General features: G+C 41.9%; 1 protein-coding gene across 1 annotated transcript in view; it reads left to right on the plus strand.

Annotated features, from left to right (window-relative positions):
• Positions 1-26,396, plus strand: part of Dnah9 (dynein axonemal heavy chain 9) — a 315,133-nt gene that overhangs the window by 35,680 nt on the left and 253,057 nt on the right. Inside the window, exons 7-17 of the mRNA XM_076935264.1 lie at positions 521-688; positions 3,052-3,168; positions 7,045-7,195; positions 8,468-8,582; positions 11,777-11,845; positions 13,948-14,074; positions 14,699-14,954; positions 16,182-16,423; positions 21,191-21,326; positions 25,593-25,789; positions 25,882-26,306. Coding sequence (XP_076791379.1) covers positions 521-688; positions 3,052-3,168; positions 7,045-7,195; positions 8,468-8,582; positions 11,777-11,845; positions 13,948-14,074; positions 14,699-14,954; positions 16,182-16,423; positions 21,191-21,326; positions 25,593-25,789; positions 25,882-26,306 — 2,003 coding nt within the window. The remainder of the gene's footprint in view (positions 1-520; positions 689-3,051; positions 3,169-7,044; positions 7,196-8,467; positions 8,583-11,776; positions 11,846-13,947; positions 14,075-14,698; positions 14,955-16,181; positions 16,424-21,190; positions 21,327-25,592; positions 25,790-25,881; positions 26,307-26,396) is intronic.

The raw sequence follows: 26,396 nt of genomic DNA on the forward strand, positions 1-26,396 counted from the left end.
ATGATAGAGGGAGTTGCAAGAAGGCCAGAGCCATCTTCTGAACTGGTCATCTGAGCTGTTTCAGAGTTACTTTTTACCTCGATCCTCTCGAACATGAGGCCTTGAATTCACTATTACAAACAGCCTGGCCTTGATCCTCCTGCCTCCATCTCCTCAGTGCCTGAAGTACAGGCATGCATCACCGTCTCTGGCTTGACATTGACACTTTGAGTAAAAATCCACACAAAACATACAAGTTATGATGATCTTTTGTAGTTTGTAGTAGAACACAGAGATGCTTAAGCATACATTTCATGATTTATTTCTTTATTCTGGCTTGTGTGAGTCCACTTTTTCTGTATTGTTCCTTGAGTTTGTTATGGAGTTTAACCAACCCATTCTATTAATAAGGATAAAAACCTAGCTACACATTGCCATTTCTTAAGCAGCTATCAGACCTGTAATTTCTGTCTTCTTCATCTTGAGGGGAGGGGAAGGGTGGTGATGATTCTTTCAATGGTTTTGTGAACTGTCCTAATAGGATCTTCTGAAGACAGCCTTGGACTTCAACAAGCTGGAAAAGCTTGAGTTCAGTGGCCTCAGAGGAAACTCCCTGAGTCAGAAAGTCCAGCAAATGCATGAGGAATTTGAGGAGATGTACAAGGTCTTCTTGGACTGCTCCTATGACTGTTTGGACCCCAAGGGCATGGTAAGACTTGGAGGGGCTAAATCACAAACCTTAATCTCTCTTCAGCTGCCTCGAGATGCAGTGCCCAAGCATTTATGAGTTTTATTTTTTCCTTCAGAAGTCCATATGGCTCTGTGGTCCTAGTGGGTTTGTTATTTATTATTGTTATTAGAAGAAATTGTCATTCCTGTGTCAATAGAAAGATCCTAATTATTCGATGTGAGGGTAGATAAATCAGAAAGAACCAAGCCATTGACTGCTTCAAACTAGTGCTATCTAGGGTTATTGGCAAGGGAAGACAGTGGCTTCAAAGGTTTAAGCTGAGCAAAGTAGACCAGTTGTAAAGATACAAATAAATTCTAAGCTTCAAGCACAGACCACCAAGCAAAGGCCAGGCATATTGGTAGAAGTTTATTTATGGTTCAGGGCTGAATAGAGGATGACCACTCAAGATAAGCCAAGGCATGGAAGTATTATCTAAAGTTAGGGCCCAGAATCCAGGTTTTACCCATGGTCTTCCAAAGTCAAGCACCAGAAGAAAATAAGGAATTTGATACAATGGGGAAAGGGAAAAGGATTCTCCCCAAAGAAGGGCAAGATTACAGAAGAGGAAATTATAATCTAGGAGGAAAAGCAGAAATTAGGGCAGGAATCTGGTATGAGCACATTTAGCTTCTAGGGATCCTTGTTGGCCAGATCCATGGGGACAGGACTTAATCAAAGTTCCATTAGTTGAAAGTATAAAAGAAAAAGAAGATAGATTGCAAAAGAGAATATATATGCATATATATAAATAATATACATATATTACATATGATGGATTTACAACTGTATAAAATTTCATATATCCTAATTATATATATATCATATATTCATATACTATATACATGTATATTATATATGTATTTTGTTATATATATTCCATATATGTGTACATATATATAGAATACATGTATGAAAGCATACCATAATACCACAATGCCAATATAGCTAAAAAGTATAAATATGCTATATTGTCCTACCTTTCTTTGTTTCTTTTATTGGGGGTTGAAGTGATGGCTATTGCACAAAACCTGAGTTCAGTCCCCAGTGCCCACATTGGGCAGTTCACAACCACTTGTAACTTTAGTTCCAAGATCTGACACCTTCTTCTGGCCTTTGCAGGTACCTGCACTCACATGCGTACCACATAGATAGACTTTTACACATAAAGAAAAAAAAAATAGATCTTTAAAATATAAAATAAGAACATGCATTACTTCTGTAAAACAATAATAATAAGTAGTATTTGTACAAATTAGAGAGTTGAGCCATCAAAATTTTCTTGAAAATTGCTATGTCCTAAGAAGTGAGGTATGCTTAGGGCTGCCAGATAAAGAGCAATAATTAAAAGACACTTATATTTTTTAAAAATAATAATAATTGTTTGTCTGCAACTCAGATTTAACTGTGTACCCTGTGTTTTTATTTGCTAAATTAAGAAACTTAAGAACAATGGCTAATTGCCGTCTTAGCCAATTAAGGTGTATTTGGAAGGAATAGTGTGTATTATTTTAATTAGTTTACTTTCCTTCTAAAGACTACATTAATTGGAGACTCTGAGAAAGAGCTGCAGTTTGAATTGGGGGAGGAAGACAAGAAGATGGTGACCCTGGGGCTGTTGCTGCTTCAGTAATCTTTAGGGTAATACGAACTGACACTGCGGGCAGACTAGAAATGGGCTCAGAAGTGGAGAGCGAGGGCCACAGTAAGGAAGGCAAGTGGATGCCAACTTTATGTTTCATTCAACTGTGCCACTTTGGCCAGAGCATCACACTCCTAGGGTATCACTGTTAGGTTTTGTCAACTTGACACACACCTAGACATTCCTAGGAAGAAGAAAACTCAGTTGGAGAATTGCCCCCATTACGTTGGCCTCTGGACAGGTCTTCTGGGGCTTTTTTTGATTGTTTGGTGGAGGAGTGCTAGCCCACTGTGGGCACTACCAGCCCTAAGCATGTGGGTCTTGTCTGTATTATTCAGCTAAACAAGCCAAAAAATTAAAACAACAACAACAACAAAAAGCCAATGCACAGCTTTTTTTCATGGCGTCTGCCTCAGTCCCTGCCTCCAGGTTTCTGCTTGAAGTTCCTGCTCCAGTTTCCTTTAGTGATGGACGGTGATGTGAAAGTGTAAGTCAAATAAACCTTTTCCTCCCCAAGTTGGCTTTGTTCGGTGTTTTATCACAGCAACAAAGGAGCAAACTAGGGCATGCGGTGAGGTTTAGAGAATTAAATAAATCTTTGGTATGACTGATTTCAGCCCAACGGTTAGCAGCCAAGGCTCTGCTGAGATTGGGTTGCAGAAAAGCATGGTTTTCTTAGGCGCATGTGATGTCTCCTCAGGAATTTGAAAATGATGTCTGTGAGTTTAAGAAGAGAGTGGAAGATCTTGACCGGAGACTGGGGACTATCTTAATTCAGGCTTTTGATGATGTACCCGATATGGAGCATGCCTTTAAGGTGGGTGCAAGAGGAGCAGAAGTCTCACCCGTGTGTTCTCCTCAGTTCTCCTCAGAGGATAAGTGTGCCCTTCTAATTCCTTCCTGCAAACATCCCCTCCTGAGGGGAGGGAGGCAATGGGCATATACATAAATTGGGCTTCTCGGGCAGCTCATTTATGCTTTCTTAAAAGTTTAAAAATACCTTGAAAAATGTCAGTGCTCTTTTTTGATTCTGTACGTCTATCAGGAGAGTCACCATTAAGAGTAAAAAGGTCCAGTTTGGTGGCTGTCATGGAACCATGGCTCAGAATGATTAAGGCTGCTTAACTACTAAGGCAAGGTTGACTTAGCCTTGAGCACAGCATTTATGAAGAAGGGGCTTAGAGAATCCAGGCACCAGTAGCTGAAACAACTCATGCCCTGGTCCTGTTTGCTCCATATCAAGCAGTAAGAAGAGAGATGGTTTAGGATGGTGAGAGCATAAGTGGCTATACAATCGGGATGCTGATAAAAGATATAGGATTCAGCAGGGTGAGAGATGTCTCCGATGAACTGTGCAGAGGCCTGATGCCTCAAGAACTTGATTTAGGAGACAGTCACAGGGAGAAGGAACGTTTTGGTTCAGAAGAAAAGAGAGGTTTCATCAATGTTGTTCAAAATGAACTTTCTTGAGAAGTTAAGTTTTTAGTCATTAAAAATGTCCAAACAGAGACTAAATGATTTAAGGAGAATTGTCAAAGAGCCATAAACTTGGGGTAGGCAAATTTATACTATTCTAGATTATTAAATAACACAAGTGTGCCATACTCCATTTACTGTACAGTGTGTGTGTGTGATATTTAGTAAACTTTGGTTATTTAGTGACTCATCTGCCAAGACTCTAGTAATCCTTCTTCAACTATCATGAATGGTTTATGAGTGTCCATAGAAGGATCCTATATACCATTAGCTGACATGACTAATTGCGGCTCAGCACCAGATACGATGTGAAGCTATAACTCTACTCATGTGTAGAGACTGCTCTCTTCAACCCTTGGAATTTCTCTGCACCTGCCACACCGAGGCTGTTCATGTGTCTCACTGTGCTCATCCCCACTCCTCTGCCTAGGGCACTGTTGCATGTTACTTCTTTGTGTCTAAAGGTGCTTTCAGAATTTCTCCCACCAGAATGATGTTTGGAGCTTTTCTGATGCTCTTTGAATGCTCCCACCATGAAAACATCTACATTTATCCAAGGAGCATACCTCTTATCTACAGGTTTTAGAATGTTCCATTCTTGAAAACATACAGAGTAAAGGGTTCTAGACAAAAGAGCAATGAACCCTTTATAGCCTTGGCCCTGGTCCCAAAACATCTCTGTTTGCAGCCAGACTCTCAAAGTGTTTTCATAAAAGCACAACCTTTATCTAACCCTAACTCTTCTTAACAGCTCTTGGAAACTGCTAGGGAAATCACAGCCAGCCAGTTCCTCCTGCCTGATCTATTTCTCTCTCTTGGTCATATCTCACAAATAAAAAAATTAAAACCTTCCCTCTTTCTTCACCCAGTGCAAATGTTTCAGTGAATATAAATTAATACAAATAAGTAGTTTTTAGGATTTGGGGACCTGGCCAGAGAGATCACAGAACTTCTGTTACTACTCCACAATCATCTAACATTATATGTAACTAAGAAGTCATGGCCAGGGGACATACAAGTCAAAGTCCTCAAGTCAGTGCTACAAGATGGCCACAGTGGCTTATCAGCCACCTTGTCTGCATATTCTTAACAGGAGGCTTGAGTCCATAACACAGCAGAGAATGCACAGAACACAGTTGCTCTCTTATGCTGTCATCAAAGGGGAGCTGCTTTCTCAGGCTGAAGATAGCTCAGTTAGTAAAGTGTTTATTTTGCAAGCACAAGGATCTGAGTTCAGTTCCAAGACATCAAATTTTAAAAATCAGACTTTTTTTTTTCTCACGGTGCTTAAAATACAGAGACAAGTGAATATCTGTATCTGACCAACCCTAGCCTACCTGCTGAGTTCTAAGCCAGTGAGAAATCTTGTTTAAAATAATAATGATAGGTAATACTTGGGGAATGATTCTTAAGTTGGTCCTCTGGCCTGTAGACACACACACACACACACACACACACACACACACACACACACACACACACACAATCTACTGCTTTCCATTCTGTATCCATGTATAGAGAAAAAGCTGCCCCTACAGACTTCCTTAGAAAAGGTCCAGCACCTTTATACAGGCTCAGAGTGCACCTGGAATCACTGAGGAAACACTTCAAGCTATCTGTCCTGGGAGACAGCTGATGTAGGATGTGCCTGCCCCATTGCATCTTCTCTGTGCTCAGCTATTATCCCTGGCATGGCCCGGAAACCCAGGACTTTGTAGAACAACCTGAGATTCTGAACCAAGCTAAACTAGATCCTGACACTTGCCCTCTCTCCTTCAGCAGGCTTTGAAGGTTAGTGATAAAAAGTGGTGAGGGAATGGCTTGGTGGGGAATGAGCTGGTAAGAGCACATTTTCAGGGTCTAGAACACAAGGGTCTATTTCGCTCCAGTGTTAGAATTTGTGAGCACAAACTTAACATTGTGTCTCTATTCTCATTTTCATTGACTTAAAGCAAGACACAGCTGCTACTTTTTTTCTGCAAAGACTCAAAGAATAAACATTTTAAACTGTAAGCATATATTTTATATGCTCATATATAGTTACCCCCTCTGTCTCTCTTTGCTTCTTTGTTTCTTTCTGTTTCTTTGTTCCTTTGTTTCTTCCTTTGTTTCCGTCTTCCTTCCTTCCTTCCTTCCTTCCTTCCTTCCTTCCTTCCTTCCTTCCTTTCTTCCTTTCAAAAAGCTCATTTGAAATGTGTCCCATGAAGCAAGGCCATGGAGCAAGTTTGGCTGTGTGTTGCTGTCTGTGTGAACCTGACTTTAAGTATGAGGTAGAGGTCAGAGTATATAATTCAGTGGTTCCCAACCCCATTGGCAAACCTCTATCTAAAAAAAAAAAAAAAACAAAAAACAAAAAACAAAAAAAAAACACCTTACATTGCAACAAATGACAGTAGAAAAATTACAACTATGAAGTTGCAATGCAAATGATTTTGTGGTTGGGAGTCACCACAACATGAGAAATTGTATTAAAGGGTCAGGATTAGGAAGGCTGCCAACCACAGTTTTAACTGGATTCAGGTTTAGAGAGAGTAGTATATATACCAATACAGCTGAATCCCTATGTGACAGCCTCAGGCAGCATCACAGTTGAAAACTCACAATCCAGGTATCCTTAAATCATCTCTGTGTTCTGCTGATTTAGGAAACACCTAAGTCTGGATTTAATGTACAGAAAAATACCTCAAATTGCCATGCCTGTGATTGATATGGCAGCTCATTCCTCAAACTTCCTTCTGTCGCTTTTCATGACCACTGCTCTCCTGTGTCAAATTTTCTGTGTGTAGTTCAATGTACCTTCCTGATGGCTTTGGTTTTCCTTCCATTTAGATTCTTGCAACAGAAGAACACGTGGTTGATACCCAGCAGGACAAGAGAAAGGCTAGGTGTAGTAGAACAGAGGAGTAACAATCCCAGAGCTGAGGATGCTGAGGCAGGAGGATCATGAGTTTCAGGCCAAGCCTGAGTCACACAGTGAGAACTTCTCTCACAAAACCACTATTCCTACCCTTCCCCCCAACAACTAAGAAGCCAAGAAAGAGGAGAGGGAAGGTTCCAGATATCCACATGCTGGTGGCCCAGCTGCAGTTCCACCATAACATATGTGTATCCTTCCTGTACTTCGACCTAGGAAGAAGAAAAAAATCAAACAGGAAGCAGAACTTTTGCAGCCTTTGGAAGGTAAAGTGCATACCCTCATCATCTTCCCTCTCTACAGCTACTAGACATCACAGGAACCCTCATCGAAAGACCCCTGATAGCACAGGATGTGTCACACAAATACCTGGTCCTCATCCAAATGTTCAACACAGAACTGGATGCTGTGAGGGTCATCTACAGTCAGTACATCCAGGAGGAGGCGGAGCATGGTAGGATGGTTGCCAGGGGGATGGGTGGGGCGTATTCTGTTACTGGGATGGGTAGAAGGCACTCATCTTGTATTTAACTATCCACCCATGGATCTATGATGCACTCCAAGAATTACCAGCATAGTCCATTTGGTGGAAATTCCAGATCATCTTGAGTGATTGTAGAGTTTACTGATCTGTACATTTCTTGTCGTGGGAGGCTGAGATAGCCAGGATGACCTAGACCAGTAAAATCTTGACCACCAGTGGTCAGCTGTGGCTTTGATATAATGGGTGAGTTGATGGATCTCTGTTGCCACACTGGTTAATTGTCATCATAACTCAGTGTACATTTTATGAGCCTATAAAAGAAGTTCCCTGACTCTCCTCACACTGCCATACCCACTATGCCTCTAGAGAGAGAAACTGGTAGGAACCTGATGGGGTGGTCACTTTGCAGATGTGTGGCTCAGCACCATCTCCTCCATCCACCTACGTTGGAGCTGTTGGCTGCAGTCCTTTGGTGGCCATCATTTTCATCTTCAGTGAAGTCTGGCTCTCATGCTGAAACCAATCACCTCTCACTGTCCATTCATGTTTCACTTTCGAATGTGTAAGATAGACTACGTAGCTAATAAAACCTGCAGCTGTCACACCTCTGCAATGGAGCTCATGGTGAGGTAAAGGGACTGTCCCTTCTCAGCTCTGACTGAGAGTTAGAAATGCCACCAGAGAGTAGAAAATTTTAATTTTACCAGAGAAGCTGAATGGTTTTGATTGTAGGTGAAATCTCACCTTTGCTAAATTGTGATAACTGTTTATACAGAAGTAAATTCAATGTATGGACTAAGATCATAATACACAGGCTGCTGACATAATTCATTATTCACATGGCTTGTACATTTATAACCTGACAGAATTCCCAAAGAAACCTTTGGCTCTTATTAAGCAAGGGAGATGCCACCCCAGTTTTTAAAATGAGAAAAGTGAGTCCCAGAGATATGAAATTATCTGTTTAAGACTGCTGCCTCGACCCTCAGTTTCACGTAAAACTCTCTTGAGGTGTCCTAAAAAGAATTATGACCAGCTGCTAGACCAATTCAATCAGGATGACTGGGCAGAGGACCCGTGCTCTCTGAGCTGTTGTGTTCTCCCAAAGGTCTTTTTAGCAGGTCATTCAACTTCAGGCTGGAAATAGATGCAGCAATGTGGGGGTGACTGGAGAAGGCTCTCCTGGGGTGGAGAGATCTGGGGGCTGCACCCCTCTCTTCAGATAGTTGTTCATGCCTCCAGGATTCTCTCCAGTGCACAAGAACATGCCCACTATGGCCGGTGGCATCCGCTGGGCACAGGAACTGAGACAGCGCATTAAGGGTCCCTTCAGCAACTTCAAAAACATACCACATGGGTGAGTATCTGATTCTTGAGCGGCATCTAAGACACATACAAACACACACACACACACACACACACACACACACACACACACACACACACACACACACAATCTGCCCATTGTTCTATGTTCAGCCCCTATGTAAGGTCTATCACCCCAGTCATACCTGTGGGCTGAGATATGGGTCCTTCAGTGTTAACTTAAGCTTATCCCCATAGGTGATTTCCAGAAGAAAACTAATCAGGGGCTTCATACTCTATGGAGGCCCTCAACATTACTTCTTTGGAAAAGAATTCTCTGTGCCCCTGAGGCAGCTGGGAAATAATGAGTTCTTCCCAAATGTGCTATGAAGATTGTATTAGAAATGCAGCTTCTTGGCCTCACCAGTTAGGTCTGAATCTGGGCTAGAACTCTGTCTCTGGATTTGTGACTGAAGGTAGCCATGTTAGGGAATCATGAGCCTGTTTCATGGCTGGCCTAGAAGCTGAGTGTCTTAGAAGACTCTCAGCTGCTAGCAGTGCATGAGAGGAAACATTGGGTTAAGAATGCTTCCTGCCTGGGGACAGGCAGCCTTCCTCTGATCCTTCTTTGTTGAAGACGTGATCCTGTTCAAAGCACTTGGCATTGGCAAGTACAACAAAGGCAAATGATTTGGAAGCTGGCTATCGGCATTACAGCTTTTCTTAGAGACAGAAATGTCTACAGAGACCATGGGTTCAGGTAGCAAGATTAAATGTCTTTCAAGATGTGAGACAGAGGTGACTGTAGGGTTCAGTCACTACCTCACTCCTGGGTCACTAGTTAGACATGAAGTCTCAACATGAGCAGTTGAGATCGGAGAGGAGCTGATCTTTGCTCTGTTCTATGAAAACTTTCCATGATGCATGTGGAGAAACCAGAGAGAAAGAAGGGAGGTGACTCCCCCCATCCCAGAGACAACCAAGAAATAACTGAATGAGGCTTCTGCACCTCCAGCTTCCAGCCCACAGTTCCTTTCAATGCTTTCCAGCCATAGAGGATTTGACCAGGAATGGGGCTGAGCACCCAGGCCTCACACACATGCCCCTGTCTGTCTCAACCCCTTTGGAGGGGATCAGATGACCCTTTTATAGGAATTGCATACCAGATATCCTACATAGCAGGAATCCTGCATATCAGATATTTACATTATGATTCATAAAAAACAACATTACAATTATTAAGTAGGAAAAGTAAAAATAATTTTATGGTTTGGGGGTGTGGGTCACCACAACATGAGGGCCACAACATTAGGTAGGTTGAGAGCCATTGCCTTAAAGCCAAATACAGAAGATGTGCACAAGGGAGTCAAGGTTGCTTCCAGGCACAGGAACTGCATAGCTGTCATAGGTCTGGTTCTTGAAAAGCAGAGACTTCCCAAGATAATGCTCTCGGGAGCTAAAGGACAGAGGGGACAGGACTGGCTGGGTAGTGGGTGGGGATGAACTGCTGGTTGACAGTATCAGGCTTCACTGAATCCTGCAAGGAGCACAGCTCCTAAGAAACAGCCAGGCTTGGAGTCCCCACCTCAGCTAGTTCTTAGTCACAGGGTTTCACCATAAAGAACATGACCATATGCTAGATGAGTCTCAGTCTAATGCCCTCACCTGGCTCTGGTGACACCAGTGCACAGGCATGTACACATGCAAAGCACTTGTACACTTAAAACTAAAAAAAAATAATAATAATGAAAAAGAGAACGCTGTAGGTTTGTAGCACGAAGTGAAATGGAGACATCATTACATCGCTTCTGAGGACCCCTCAAACCCACTAGACAGCAGAGCCTGGTGGGGAAGTAAACCATCTGCACTCTGCCTTAGCTTCTCCAGAGCCAAGTCTGAGACTTGTGAGGTCATTGTGATGCCTGCAGAAGCCCTGAAGCATGTGAGGGAATTAGGGAATAAGAGGTGCAAGCCACCTACCTGGTCTGGAGCACTGAGATGATATTGCTGCTCATTCAGCACAAAGGAGAGCAAAGCAACCCAGCGCTTTCTCTGCAGGAGTGAGGGCTTTTGGAAGGCTCCAGGGATCCTGTAAAGAGACCTTTCCTGGCATACAGAGAAAGCAGAGAACGGATGTTAAAGATTCAGCAGTAAGCTGCCTTGTTTTGCTAGGAGGACAAATAAAAGCAGACTCCATGCAGTTAGTGTGAAGATATTTGAAAATTAAAGAGACTCCACCAGTTTTTCCCAGGAACTGGACATTTATTTACTCTAACAGGCGGTGTCAAAAGTGGTGGGAAAAGCTGTGGGTACGAGAGTATTGCAGGGTAGACTCTGTTCTCTTCTGTGGTCCTCAGCATCCTGGCAGAAGCCTCTGCTGTGCATGTGTGAGAAAATGGTGTTTGTGGATGCATTTCTGTGTGTAGGTGTGTATGTAGGTGTGTGTGTGTGTGTGTGTGTGTGTGTGTGTGTGTGTGTTGCATTGCATGTGTACATGTTTTAGGAGGAAAGAGGTGAGTGGGGTCTCATGCAAACATGTCAAGGAATAGCAGTGTTTCTGAACAAGTGTCTTAGATAGATTTCAGAAACCCTTTGTCTGTACCTATCTAGGGAAAGGGAGTCTCTGTCTACTATCTATCTATCTATCTATCTATCTATCTATCTATCTATCTATCTATCTATATGCTGATCATCATTTATCTATTACTTATATATTATTATGAGACATTGTTATAAGCATATACACATACATGTAACATTACATGGAATTTTCTTTATATACAGAAAACAGCATCACCTAGAATTTTTCTTTACTCCATAAACTTGCTTTATATTCGTGTTTTGTGAAAATTCATTTATCTGGTATATATATGACCAGCGTAGCCAGGACAGCAGTTGGTGAAAACACAGCAGCAGACATCACACTGTCCCTGCCATCTGGGGTACTGCCGGAATTTTAGAAAGTACGGGTGCCCCCTAGTGGCCTATGGAGGATGTTCAGGGAGGAGAATGCAATCTCTTTCAAGGCCTTTTGAAAACTAGCCCAAAAGCTGTTTCATCTCCCGTTATTGTTGTTGTATTTCTTGAGATGGATAAGATACATGTATTTGTCTCATGCAGGCCTGGAACACATGATCCCCCAATTATCAATACCTTCTCTGTAGCATGCAGTTTATTTGTAAGAAGGTAATGTTGCCCTTTTCTAACTGTATGTCTTTTTTTTTCTCCCTTCTTGTGAATTGATAGGTGCTTGCAATCTGCTGAAGGAAAGAGAATGATACAAAAATACGAAGATTTGTTCTCCTTGCTAGAAGAGTAAGCAGTCTCTGGGATTGTGTCATCCTTTAGATTACTTCACCTCAAACCCCCCTCACCCCCACATCCCCATATCCCCTTACCCCTGCACCCTGATACCCAGGCCTTTTTCTATTCATAGGGCAGATTCTATATCAGGCATGAAATCTTATTGTGTAGTTTATGGTATAGCCCAGCTTTTTGTGAGTACAGCATTACAGAGCCTTGAGAACGAGTCTCTGGGAGAATGTAGCTGTATTCTGGACACAAATATGTTCCCAGTGTCACTTTCCTGGGTCTGTGAACCTTGTGGAATGGAGTGGTACTCTGGGAAGCCTGGAATTGCAGTTGCTGCTCAGTGGACAGAAAGCAAAAGTTTATACTGCAAGGAATGAAACTAGGTTCCAAAATATGTCCTCCATCCTTTTAGAGAGAAAGCATAAGAATGGTATTTGTACATGGGCCTATGATTGTTCCTGCTCTGGAGCCCAGTGAATTTTTTAGAGGTTCAGTGTCTACAGGCACCTCCTCCAATATGGCCCTGCCTTCTGCTTTTGCTGTTTCTCTTTCTCCTGGCTCTGTAGAGTAGGTTATAGGCATAAAAGCTCAAATTTTGATACTGCTTGCCATTGGGTTAGACAAATAAACTTGTGGTTCCTCTACCTGCCAGAAACCCATGTGTCTACCCCTTTACCCTGTAAATATCTTAAGTGTATTTTCCCTTTCTTGTTGCCATCTCTGGATTCTTCTCAAAAAAAACCCTGCCTCTGCTCCAGATTGACCTGCTATAGCAGCTTCCCGGCAGCCCTCCTTATTTGTGTCCCTTGATGCACACGCTAGCCAAATCCAATGATGTCACTGTAGCCACCATTTGAAAACCTCTCAGGGGTTCTCATTGTTCCCTAGTTCTTGCTTCCATCCAGCCTACAATGTAACATTCAACCATTATTCCCAGTTTAGTCAGGCTGTTTCTTACTTCCACACCTCGCTGTGGCTTCTGATGAGATTCATCCCACCACCGCTGCTCAGCCATGAAACTAAGGCAAGAAGTGCTCCATCATCTCCCCCATGAGGCTTTCTTTGATCTCTTCATTCCTGCCATCAGATGCTGGACACCCATGGCAACTCTCTAAGATTGATTGTTTTGTACTGTATTATACTGATCTTCCTGTGGTCCCCACCATTAGCTGTATTTATCATGAGTTATTAATTCATGAATTTATTTTCCAAGCACAGCACACGGCATGTACCCAATCAATGTGTGGTGACTGAATAATGAATTCCACAAGCTACTCGAAGGTTAATGTGAGAGCAGTTGTTCCCAATATCTTCTCTATGTTTCCCCGGAGCTAACCAGAACCTTCCATTCTCACCCCTAAAGATCATCAAAATCTTCTATTCTTCTCCGATTGCAGTGGTACCACCTGTAAAAGACTGTATGTTATTAGAAATTTATGTGGTAAACTAATACAGTGGCTGTTTTTCTTTATCCTGGCTAGTTCCCCAATAACAACACAGAGAGACCAAGATTTATTTACAAATTAAAAGCACAATAACTAAGCATTATTCAATCCTCATCCTCTAATCTAATCTGGCTACCTCTTAGCCCAAATTGCTGAGATACTTGCATTTTTGTATTGGTCTGGCTCTCTGGGCTTCAGGTGTGTTTCCATGATGTCTCTTTGGACCCCTTCCTTGTGGTGACTCCTGTCTTCCTCCTTTATTCTCACCCCTCCTCTGGCTGACAGAAGCCATGTCATATTTTTGCTATTGCCTAATTATTGACTTTCCCAGCAATGATTGACAAGGCATAGAATAAATGGTGAGCATTGTTTACACAAATTTGAGACAGGAGATTCTTAATATGAGCATTGCAATGCCATGTCCAGATTGCAACCAGATAGAGAAATTAGCTTTTGAATAATATACAAGGGTAAATTTTGTGCACAATAACATCATGCCTACAACCACCTTCAAAGATCAATGGCCCCCTGAAAGAGCTGGCTCATCCTGGCTGCATCAGACACTAGTCGTTTCTCCAGGTTGTTGTACTACAGAACAGGACCAGGAGCTGGGGGTTCACAGCCTGTGTATGAGGTGGTTGTTGTCTCTTGTTGTTGCAGATATGAGAGAAGACTTTATGAGGACTGGTGTCAGACAGTGTCTGAGAAGTCACAGTACAGTCTCTCCCTACCACTTTTGCGTCGTGACCCCAACACAATGCAGCTCTCTGTCAACTTTAACCCACAGGTCAGCTGGTTGACAGTAACTTCCACTGTGATCCCAGAATAATTTCCTTAACTTTGCTGATTTCAAGGGTCAAGAAATTTTTAAAAATAATTTCAAACACTACTTGAAAGAACGTATACTCCGCACTCTTTTGTCATGGGACGAATCTCAGGTTGGACTACTTTCTTGTGGAATTCATGCTCATGGTTTCTCTAGGCTTGACCGATGCATTTGATTTTTGCACAGTAGGGAATCAAACATGAGTTGAATAATGACAGAAACACTTCCTCAGAAATACATTGCTAAATGACTTTGTCATGGTGCAAACATCATACAGTGTGTGTACACAAGCTGAAACATCAATGACGTTACCAGACAATTTGAACTTATGGGGCAGGGGCTCCTTTCTCAGCATACCTTCCTCTCCCTCGTCTGTTTTATACTTCTGGCCATCTGGCTTTCTTCCAATTACCTTCTTTTTTCTGAACCTTTCTCCCTGATGCTGCATGTAAGGAACTGATGAGAACAGAGGTTAACAAGAGGCCCAAGGTGTTTAGGCCCCCAAGACTCTTGGGTCCTTCATGGACACAGCTACCTTCTTGCTGATCCAAAGCAAATGCTACTTGTGTTTACCTCTTTCCTCAGCTTATTTCAGTGTTGAAAGAAATGAACTATCTTCAGCCCACTGAGGTGAAACCCATCCCCGAGACTGCAGCAGCCATGTTCTCCTCCAGGGAATTCTATCGACAGCTTGTGGCCAACTTGGAGTTGATGGCAAATTGGTACAACAAGGTCATAAAAATTCTGCTGGAGGTGGAATTTCCACTAGTGGAAGAAGAACTGCAAAATATTGATCTCCGCCTGAGAGCTGCAGAGGAGACTCTGAGCTGGAAAACAGAAGGTAAGAAAGAACAACCTCCAGTCCAAAAGGAATGTAAGCACTAAAGACCCAGTGAACTTAAAGATTCTCTCATTATCCTCCTGGACCCTGATCTGAGTTGCAAACACAAAACTAACCTCTGCTCAGACATATACCCAAGTTGGAAAACACAGAAAGTCGATCTTTCTCCTTCTCCTCTCCAGATGTAAGTTGTCAATATAGAAACCTCTATAACCCGAACTACAAGAGGCTTGTACGTTGTCCTTGGTGCCCCCACGTTCTCTTGCATATGCCAGGTACTTTATCAATGAAATCTCCGATTGTTATCATTGCTGTTTAGATTATTAAACTAGGATATGAGCACAGAAAAGAAAACAGCGCATTTACTGCTCTGGCATCTTACAGTTAAATCCAGTAAATCTTTAGTTACTGCTGATTGTGAGCTTGTGAGGGACTCTAGGGACAAGATGGAACATGTGGTATATTACCATCAAAGAGTTCGCATTTGTGAGAGGGCAGAAGGCATATGTATAACCCAAATCATATAAGACTGACTATGTTTTTTTAAATCCATCATAAAGTTTAAAATGGAGTATAAAAAATGATGGAAGCGAACCGGAGGTGGCGCAGCAGCTTAGGCGTCTGCCTGCAGAGGGCGACCCGCGCCCTCTGCTCTCTCTCTCTCTGTGTGTTCAAATCCCTGCTTGTCCCTTGCGGCTCCACCCGAGTCTCATGGGGAAAAAAAATGATGGAGTAGGGAAAACAATTAACACTAATATCCTTAGAAAGCTAAGAGTTTAAAAAGAAGATCATAGTCAACTCATGAAAGTCCCAAAATATTCTATTTTATTCCATTAAATGTGTTAGGACTTTACCCAGTACATTTAAAAGGATAACGTTTTAAACATACAGCGCATTGCAAGTTACTATATTTTTTTTATAAACAAAACATGACTAATCAAAAAAATCATCAAATTGGTCTTATATTCCCTAGTAATTGTGATAATTCCTATGTGCTCGGTAGCTAAGTATTTCCTTGTTTGTCTTCCTGTATAATTGGAATTATGGGAGGGACTGGCTTTTTAATACAACCAGGAAGGAGTAGAGTTTGCTGATAAAGAAGTAACCTGTACAGAAAAGTCTCCTAAAGCCCGTAGGCACAAATTCTTGTCACTCATAGCACACAGTCCTTCAGCTTTGCCACCTCCATGTGCCATTTTAGTTAATTCTATTTCTTTTGGGGAGCAGGCACTTGGGATTATGTCATGCAAATAACCAATATCATTCATGACCTGGAACAAAGAATTCAGAAGACAAAAGACAATGTGGATGAGATTAAAAATATCATGAAAACATGGGTGACTCCAATATTTAAGAGAAAAGATGGGAAAAAAGAATGGCCCCTTTCTCTGGATGATCAGCAGGATTACATGGAAAAATACTACAGTCTCATCAGGGAATCTGGCCTTAAGATTCATGCTCTCGTTCAGGTAAAAACTGGCCACTTAGTCATTGTACCAAGAAGGGTATTTGAATGTTAAAAGGGAATCTGTGCATTGGAATAATCAATAGATGCTGATTCTTCTGTGGGTAAGAATAAAGCTCTAGACTAATATAAAATACCAAAAGCTAATAGATAATAGGACCCCCAAATCAAGGAGCCAGTACTAACGCTGTCAAAATTAACTCAAGTCTCACACATAACTCCTCAAACTAGAAGAAGGCCAAACAGAATCCTAAATCAGCCACCACACTAACCACCCTCCTCTGCCATTACAGCCTGGTGTGGCTCTAGTGCATTGTGCTATGAACTACCTCTAAAGAGCCCAGAGAGATGAGAGAGTACATGGCATACTTGGCTTTGATCAGAAGAAGAAAGAACCCACAGTGCCACAGTTAATACAGCAAGGGTTTTTTTCCTGTACTATGGTCAGGGCAGCTTCATGTCTCACGACCAACAACTGAAGCATCACTGTAAACAGTGGGAAGGATATAAATTTCCACCATCCCCAACACTACTGAAAAAACCATTGACTCATGCCAGAACTCAGGAATAAATCACCATTCTATACAAATGTGGTTTGAAGGACAATTAAGATGTCCCATCATAAATATTAATGATGAACAATTACATGAAGGAGAATTTCCTAAATTTACATTTGAATGATGGAGAACTCTTTTACTTGATTTTTAAAAGCATCATATGGTCCTAGATTTAGTAATTTTAGGATATATTGCTTATCTATCTTTTTTCTAGACTCAACGGTATAGAAACTGAGTGTCTTGATGTTAGGTCTTTCCTTCTTCCTTTGATGATGTCCCTTTGGCAATTTGTTGCCCCGTGCCACGGTCTTAACCTGTCTCATGTCATCATTGGCTTCAAACGTTTTCCTTGTATCACTTAGTTAATTCAATGGTCATTTAGAAATGTGTTTTCTAATTTTCTTACATTTGGGGCTTCTCTACATATCGTAATGGAACTGATATCTAATTTGACTCTATGATCAGAAAGATATTTTGAATTAACTGAGATTTGTTCTACATCCTAGACCACAGCCTATCTTGAAGAGGATTTCTTAGACATTGACAATAATGTCTATGCTTCCTTTTGGGGTGTGGCATCCTCCAAGAAGGATGTGATTGATGGTTCTTTTAGGGTCTTTAGGCTGCTTTCTGGTCTTCTATATATATATTTTTTCTATCAACTGGTACAATAGAATATTAAAATCTCTGTGATTTAGATTTATCTGTTTAATTATTTAGTTTTGTCAGATTTTTTTCACGTGAGCTCTGTTGGTATAACAGTCATCATAACGCCCTGATGAACCAAATGTACCATCATTGTGAAAGTCCCTCTTGATTTCCAATGATGCTCCTTCATCTTGAAGTTTGCCTTTTTTTTTCTGATAATAATGTAACCTTCCCTCCTGATTTGTTATTCTTTGCATTGTCCATCTCCCCACACTCGTACCTTCAACCTATTTATTTCTCTACAGTCAAAAAATTTCCCAGTATATAGTAACCAGTATATAGTAAATGCATTGATAATTTCTTAGATGTTGAAAACATATGTGTACATGTGTACGTGCATGTGTATGTGTGTGCACCAGTGCCCATGGAGTCTAGAGATGGCACTGGATCCCCAGACACTGAGGTTATATGTGGTTGTAAGTCACCTGAACATATGCTGACAACCAAATTCAGGTTTTCTATGAGCACAGTATGTGCTCTTGACTGTTGTGCCATCTTTCTTGTTAGACCCAAGAAATGTGTTCTTAGCACTAACAAGTCTACCTTTTAGTTGGAGGGTTTGGACTGATTATGTGCAGTGTAGAGATAATGGAATTTAGTTCTGTTATGTCCCCACTTGTTTTGTTTTGTTTCCTTCCCCTCTGATTTTCTGCATCCATGTCCTTGTAGGCTCACACATAATTTTCAGCATCCTATTACAGCTCAGTTGCTGTTCCAGCTTTTACACTACTGCCTTTCCATCTCTACGAGCTGATCTAGGTGTCAACTCAGTTTTATCCTGATGTGAAGAGACCTTGACAGTGCAGATCCACTCAAACCCTCCCCATTGTAATGGTTAGCTTGGATGGTCCACTTGACTCACCTAGGTAGGGAGTTCAAAGAGAAATGATCTCAGTGAGGCTGACCTCTGAGCAAGCCTGCGAGGAATTTTGTGAATGGGGTTATTTGAGGTAGAAGGGCCTTCCCTGAATATGGGTGGCTCAGGTTTCACAGGATGAGTTCTCAGCATGAAAATGTTAGAGAGTAAGCTGAATACTAGCATGCAAGCACAGATTCACTGCTCTCTGCACTTGACTGTGAATGTATTGTTCTACTTCAGGCATCTGCTGCCTTAACTTCCACACAATGATGGACTAGAGGTTGTATGTGTGTGTGTGAATGTGTACTTGCACACATGTATATGTATGTGTGTTGTGTTTTGGTTTGTGGGGCTATTTTGTTTTGTTTTGTTGGTGGTAGTAGATTTTCAGAAGGCTTATTTTGATTTTTGAGGAGGGGTTAGGATATTTCATCACAGAAATAGAAAACAAAACTAATACACCCTCATTATATGACATCTATACAATGTCAATTTTTTAATGTAATAAAATAGCACAACCAGTCATCAATATATTAAATACTGCTAGACTTTTGTCATTAACATTTTAAAGAAGAGATTTTTAAAGTAGGAGGAAGTCTTATTGAGGAGAAGGTGTTGAAAGGAGTGGGAGAGAGGTGAGGAAGAGCAATGAGGAGTGGGTGTATTCAAATACATCACGTGCATTTGTGAAAAACTCAAAAGTAAATACAAATTTAAAGAAAATAATAGGGAAATGACTACATTATAAGTGATTCATCCATCTTCTTTGTAAAAATAGCTTAGGAACGTTCTCTTTTTACCCCCACACATGTCAAGTCATGCTTTTTATTCTCTTCTGAAGATCTGCACTTCTATCCATACCCTCTTCGACCTAAGGGATCTTCTTTAGTCTCCTGGAGTTCAGGCCTAATGTTGACACATTGGCTTAGCTTGGGGTGAGATGTGTCCTGATTTCACCCGGTTTTGGAATGGCAGCTTTACTGGATATAGAATCTTGTGCAGTCTTGTTTTCTTTTATCCATTGTTGCTTGGTCTTCATCCCTCACATTGTGTCCCATAAGAAGCAAGCCATAGTTGTGTCTTTGTTTCTCTGTGATATATTGCCTCTTCTCAAGTTACTTTTAATAGATTCTTAATCTTTTCTCAGGTTTCAGTTTGGCTATGATGTGCCTATGTGGATTTTCACTGCAGTCACCCCACTTGGAGTTTGCAAGCTCTTTGGATCTTCTTTTCACCAGATTTGAGACTATATTTTAGTTTAGTTAGTTGCTTGCTTTCTTGTTGTTTTGTTTTAGAGGTGAGGGTCTCCTTGTTTAACCCAGGCTGGTTCTGAAGTCATGATCTTGCTACTCAACCTACTGAGATTTAGGATTGCAGGTGTGTGCAATATATGATTTGCTTACTTGTTGGTTGGTTGTTTAACAACTCCAATAGTCTTGTCTAATAATTCCAAATCTGCTCTGTTTTCTACATCTGACTTTTTCTTTAGTGAAACAGAACTTTGTCACATAAAATAAGCCTACCAGTTACTTAGTGTAAAACATACATCCTAGCACCTGCAAGCTAGTGCACATCATCACATAGTATAATTTACATAATGATGGGTTTAAAGTCATTAAGAAAACCTTAAATCTACTTAGGCTGTAAAGGCATTGGTAATGCATCTTAAAATTTTTAGAACCATGACACTTAAAAGCAGGATCGTGAAATCATGATCTGTAAGCTCCAGCTCCAGCTCCAGCTCCAGCTCCAGCTCCAGCTCCAGCTCCAGCTCCAGCTCCAGCTCCAGCTCCAGCGGGATCTGTAACATGGCAGTGTTTCCTCAAGGGATAGGCATGAATCACTTTAAAGAGTCACCTCTTTGGGTTACCTACTGCCTTCTCTGAAAACATCAGCTCCCTGGAAAGAAGATGTAAAGTCTTAATAATTATAAAAATGATGAAAAGCAGATGGCTCTCTGTGCTGAGAATCATTGAGTACTTAGGCTCCCTCTCATTGATGGCCAAACCTTGTTACCATGGTGATACTTAGGCTACCCTAGGTCAAGAAGAAAGAGAGAGAGGGGAAGGGGGAGGGGGAAGAGAAAGAAAAGGAGCCAAGATGGAGAGGAGAGAGACAGAGACAGAAACAGAGAGACAGAGGCAGAGAGACAGATGCAGGGAGAGAGAGAGAAAGAGAGAGAAAGATTTCTTCTATGGTTTGTTTTCTAAATTACTCAGTGTAATGAAAGTATCAGGTGCCAACCACAAAGCCCATTTTAAAGGATTACCCAGGAAGTACTGTGCATCCCTGAATCCTAGCCATCCTTCTGCCTTCTCTCCCTCCTGCTCTGATGTGCGTTCCTCAGTAGTATGAGCAGTGAGAGTCGACAAAGCATTCAGTGTGGTACATTCTTCAGCATCCTCCCTGAGAAGACAGCCTAACCCTATCCTTCAGGGGCAAATATGACCCCATATCTTCTTCATGGAATGGACTTATGTCCTTGTCAATCAATAGCTATCCCCCTTTGACAGAACAGACTGTAAGGCATGTAACAGCAAAGCCTTTGCAGAGAGCTTTTGTTGTGCATTCCTGTTGATAGTGATTTTGCCAGTTCTCCTGCATTGTTAAACATGGCTTACACCCTGTCTTCTTTCTTTTTCTGTAGGAAAACCTGGTTCTGTTTGCAGCAGACCCAGCATCCAGCATCTGGAAGTCTTACGTGAACTATATTGATTCCATGTTGTTGGATGGATTCTTTCTTGCCATTGAGTGCTCTCTCAAATATCTACTAGAAAACACTGGTACCTATCAATTGATTGCTATAGACTAGGATGGGGCAGATAGCAGCAGCAATTTGTGCTGTGTTAGAGTAAAATATAGTTGAGGTTAGCCAAAGTGCTGGGGTATTTTACGAGTGATGGAGAGTAAACTAGCAAAAAGTGGTTCAAAGAGAAAAGGTGCTTGCCTCTAAACATCACATGACACAGCAGGTTGAAAGATCATAAGGCCCATGTTAAAAGCGAAATGAGAACTCCATCAAAATAAAGGTCCAGGAGGGGAGTGGCTGGAGCTGGAGCAGAGGAAAATGGTTACTAAGGATACCTTCCTCCACACTTGACTCGTGGGCAGGTAGCAGGGATGTTCTCTGTGCCTTCAAGCTTTGCATGTTCTGTCTCTGTGGCCTTTGAGAAACACAGAAGGTTTGAAGTTGCCAGGTAAAGTGGGTGAAAATATGTAAAAAGGAGACAAGAAGCAAGGGAGAAGACAACTCTCAGAAGGAAAAGAAATGTTAAGAAGATAATGAACTGTCTCTGAAGCTATTAGAAATAGGTAAGGGCTTTGAATTAGGATAAACTATGGTAAGGTGCCCAAAGTCAAAACTCTTATAGCACCTCAACTTGACTACTAAATGGTGAGACAAGAAGGGCAGAAAAGTTCAAGACTAAAAATTAAATTAGACCTTCACATTCTGGTAGATTTTGGGCTGTCTAAGGGTCATATTGAAGAATGAGTCAAACTGTACCAGCAAAGGAATATTGAAGGCAGAGGTTCAAAGTGAGATGGGCATTTAATGTCAAGTCCAACCAAGTACAGAAATTGAGTGCACAGATACCATTAGGAGGCCAACATAAATCCCAATGCCCAGCCTGTGAAAGAGGGTGCCCAAGTTGAAGATACAGACAAGAACAGTACTCAGCTCAGTATGTCTGCAATAAACAACTGCATGGCATTGGTAGCTGGGAATGCTAACTATATGTCGCGGCCCAAGCTGCCCTGTGTTTGGGGGCCAGAAATGTCTCGGACCGTTCTGTCAATGTTGAAACCTGCACTGCCAAAAGCCTTGAGGGCTAAATTGTTCCGGCTCATACTACCCCAAGCTGCTCAGGTCTGTGGGTCCGGGGTTCAGCAAGAGAGAGAGTGCCTAATACCTAATAATAATTCTTCCAAGTTCTCTAGTCCAAGTGTCCTCTTCCTCAATGCCTAATTCCTACTCCAAGTTGTATTCTAAGTTGTTCTCTTCCAAGTGTTTAATGATCTGTTCCTGGTGTCTCTCTGAAGTGTCTGATTCTCTGATACGTTCTTCTGTCTGCCTCTCCCTTTTATATGTCTCACTTCTAAGCTACACTTCTAAGTCACACCTTTAATCATGCCCTTAGGTCTTGTCTCTAAATCTGATCTCTAAATCATGCCCGTAAGTCACACGCCTTTAAGTCTCACACACCCAAGGGAAAATCCTGGATATCTAAAGCAAGATGTTATCAGAGTGTGCTCAGCTGTTGTAGGCTAATGCAATCAAGTCTCTGGTCAGGGTATATGGCTCAAGATGGCTACAAGAATGATAGCCACTTTCTGTCAGCTCCCCACAACTATAGGGATCAGGGCTGCTCCAAATGAAAGATGTATGGCAATATACTCTGGGATGTTAGTTTCTAGAGTGTGGGGCATGAACCACAGATGCTGACACTGAAGTAGCTCTTAGCTACCAACATGACAGCTCTCTCCCTATTGAATTGGAAAGACTTCTCTGATGTTGGAAGTTTGGGCACCCTCCCACTCAGTCCTCCACTAGACCTAGGATAAAAACACAGCCATTTCATAGGCAGTGTCCACAGGTGGCATCATGTTAGTGACTCCACCCTTGACTAGTGGCTATCTGACTTTGATATAGAATGGCTTGTGTGCCACTGTCCCGCTGATGGAAGATGAAATTGTAAACAAAAAGATGGAGAGGAGCTGGCAGTGTTTCTCCAAGATCACCAGCATCATGTTCCCTCCATGGAGACTAGAAAACAGAAGAATACCTTTTCTTCAAAATATAGTCCTTCAAAATTCTATGAGTGGTAAATATTTTGTAGCAGCACAGGGACTTTTTAGCCTCCTAAGATGAAGCATTATAGGGAAAATTTAAGCCCAGGTGTGGAGGTACATCTCTGTAATCTTAACAACTAGGAGGCTGAGGCAGGAGAAATGTATGTCTGGGGCCACCAGGGCCTACATAGCAAATTCTGAGCCAGCTGGGATACATAGAAGGACCATGTATCCAAAAAAACAAACACACACACACACACACACACACACACACACACACACACACACACACACATTTTACAGATACTGGCTAGATGAGGAGCAGCAAAATGGTCCATTTTTATCATTTTTGCTTCCCTAAGTAGGAGCAAGTCTATGTCTTTGGCTGACTTCCTTGTCAAATATGCTCAAATCTTGCTTTGTAAAGAGCAGATTACATGCTACCTACCCCACCAAGAAATACACCCCCCCCCCAACTTGCCTCTTAAAGGACTGGCTTGTAATTCCATTGAGGAAACTGGGCTGTTTCCCTCCAGTAATAATGATGTCTCCATTTTATCTGATATAGATATTTAGTTCTCAAGCCAGCACATGTAACAAAAAGTCTCATAGCCCTCCAGTATTCTTCTAAATCTTGTAAATGCTGTAAACCACATACAGATTTATCTACTAACATACTATCTTGCAGTGATGTACAACACACTGTGACTGCACACTGAGCACCCCTGACCAAAGATCTAGGATCTGAAATGCTCTGATATACTCACCAAGCTCAAAACATTTTGGATTTTAGACCATTTGAGATGTTGGATTAGGAATGTTCCACAGGCAGTCTGTGCTGCCTGATGCTCTTCTTGCTCCAAGCATTTCAGACAAGTGATGCTCAACCTATTCAAGATGAATCCCACAGGATTTTATTGTTCTTTGTATTTTTTTTTCTTTTAGTTCTCCCCAGAGATCAAACCTGCAAGACTATTGGTAAAGTTGTCTCCCTTAGGTTAAAATATGCTTGTTGAAACTCTCCTGAGTCCCAAAATACATACTCATTATTTGATGCCTGTGGTTTTGAAAATAAGATCTTAGTCTTAAATGGGGTCTTTGAGGACCCTATAGTTTTAAGTTAACATGAATGGGCAACCTATAGTAACCAAAGCTCCATCCAAAATGTGGCTTAAGGGATAAAGAAGCCCATCGACATCAAGTAATAGTCCTTAAGAATTGCTGTTTTGTGGCAGCTCGCTCTGATTCTGTAGCACTGCTATTCTCTGAGGCCTTGGCCTCACTTTATCTATGGTCGAGTCACATCACATCCAAGCTGTAGTCTATGAAAAGGGAAGAAGGATATATAGCAAAGGCAGGGCATATAGTAAAGGCACACCTGCCCCTCTGGGGTTCCTTCCCACTTTACCCTAGTGGGAATAACATCACTACACATAATGTTATGTAGAGCTGGGGAATTTTGGTACACACCCAGTTTAAGCTGGTTTTCTAGGCAATAAGAAGGCAATGGTTCAGTCAGGAGACTCCTCTGCCTACATTGTCTAGCCCACAACCCTCTCCCACTTGTTTCTGCTGTCAAAAGATGCATGATACTCGGTGGTTACTGATAAAACTTTAAGTATTTGTCTTATACATAGAACACTGTGCTCCATGTTATATTTTGACTTAAATCTAGCAAGGCAACTTCATCTAGCAAGTAATCAGGAATCTGTGAATTATTTATACTGTTTTTAAAATTTTTATCACCACAAGACTGGAATTAAAGTAAGCCCCATATTTACAGAAAAGGAACAGAAAAATTAGGATTGTAGCCTTTTGTTGTTCATTCCTGTATGAATGTGGGTAGGTAGACCCCTCCCACTCATGAAATGGACACTGGTGGGATTGTGTGGTTGGAAACTCGGTTTCTTCTTCAGGAAAAGCAGCAGCATCCCAAGACAGGGTGTTAAGAATGTAGAAGGGAATTTTCTATTCTATGGCTTGGGTTGGTTGGTCACTGGAGTGTGCTCTTCAAGGACAAGACAAGAAAAGTAAATGTTCTGTGACACCCAGGAGAGCACCATACAAGAACAGGTTCATTCAGAATGTCAGCAGTTCCCTGTGGTAAAACATCACAAGGTTGACCCCCTCCCCTCTATAGGCAAAATTTACATTTGTGTTTTTCTGCACTCTAAAGAAATGTTTGAGTCCAGGTTTTAGGAAATGGTGCCTTGTCCGCTTGCCCTGCTCACAATCATTTCTGCTGTTTTGTTTTCCAGAATGCAAGCCTGGACTCACCCCAATATTTGAAGCACAGCTCAACCTTGTCACCCCAGAATTAGTTTTCCACCCTTCCCTGGACTGTGGGGTGAAGGGGTGCTTATATGACATTGTCCAGGGTCTCGTCACTAGCATCTTTGCTGTGCCATCCCTGGTGTCCCGGCTTTCCCCACATAGTGGCTCTCCTCACTATCAGGTACTGGAACGACAACCACCTGCCTTCCTCCACATCTGGGTGATTCCACTAAGCACCAGTGTAACCTCCCTGCCATTGTCTCATTTCACCAGGGTGACCTAGAGGACATGGCTGACTTAGCCAGCCTGCGGACTGTGCTCATGGAGAGGGTGCAGAGTATGATGAGCCTCTGCTGTGGCTATCGGAATATGCTCAGCCAGTATTCTTACCTGTATGTAGAGGATAGGAAGGAGATCCTTGGTCAGTTTCTGCTCTTCGGGCATGTACTCACACCTGAAGAGATAGAAGCCCATGCCGAAGATGGCATCCCAGAGAATCCACCCCTCCTCCATCACTTCAAAGACCAGATAGACTCCTATGAAAAGCTCTATGAAGAGGTGGTCAGCCTGGAACCTACCAAGGTGTTTGATGGCTGGATGCGAGTCGATGTGAGACCCTTCAAGGCATCTTTGCTGAACACGATAAAGAAGTGGAGCCTCATGTATAAGCAACATCTTGTTGACTTTGTCACTAACAGGTAATACCCATTGTCCTGGCTACCTACTAGCATCTCAGGCTACAGGGATGCTGTGCATAGAAACCTCTTTGTATCTTCCCCCTCCCTTCC

This window comes from Arvicanthis niloticus, chromosome 6 (genome assembly GCF_011762505.2).
Source record: "Arvicanthis niloticus isolate mArvNil1 chromosome 6, mArvNil1.pat.X, whole genome shotgun sequence".
Classification (NCBI taxonomy): domain Eukaryota; kingdom Metazoa; phylum Chordata; class Mammalia; order Rodentia; family Muridae; genus Arvicanthis; species Arvicanthis niloticus.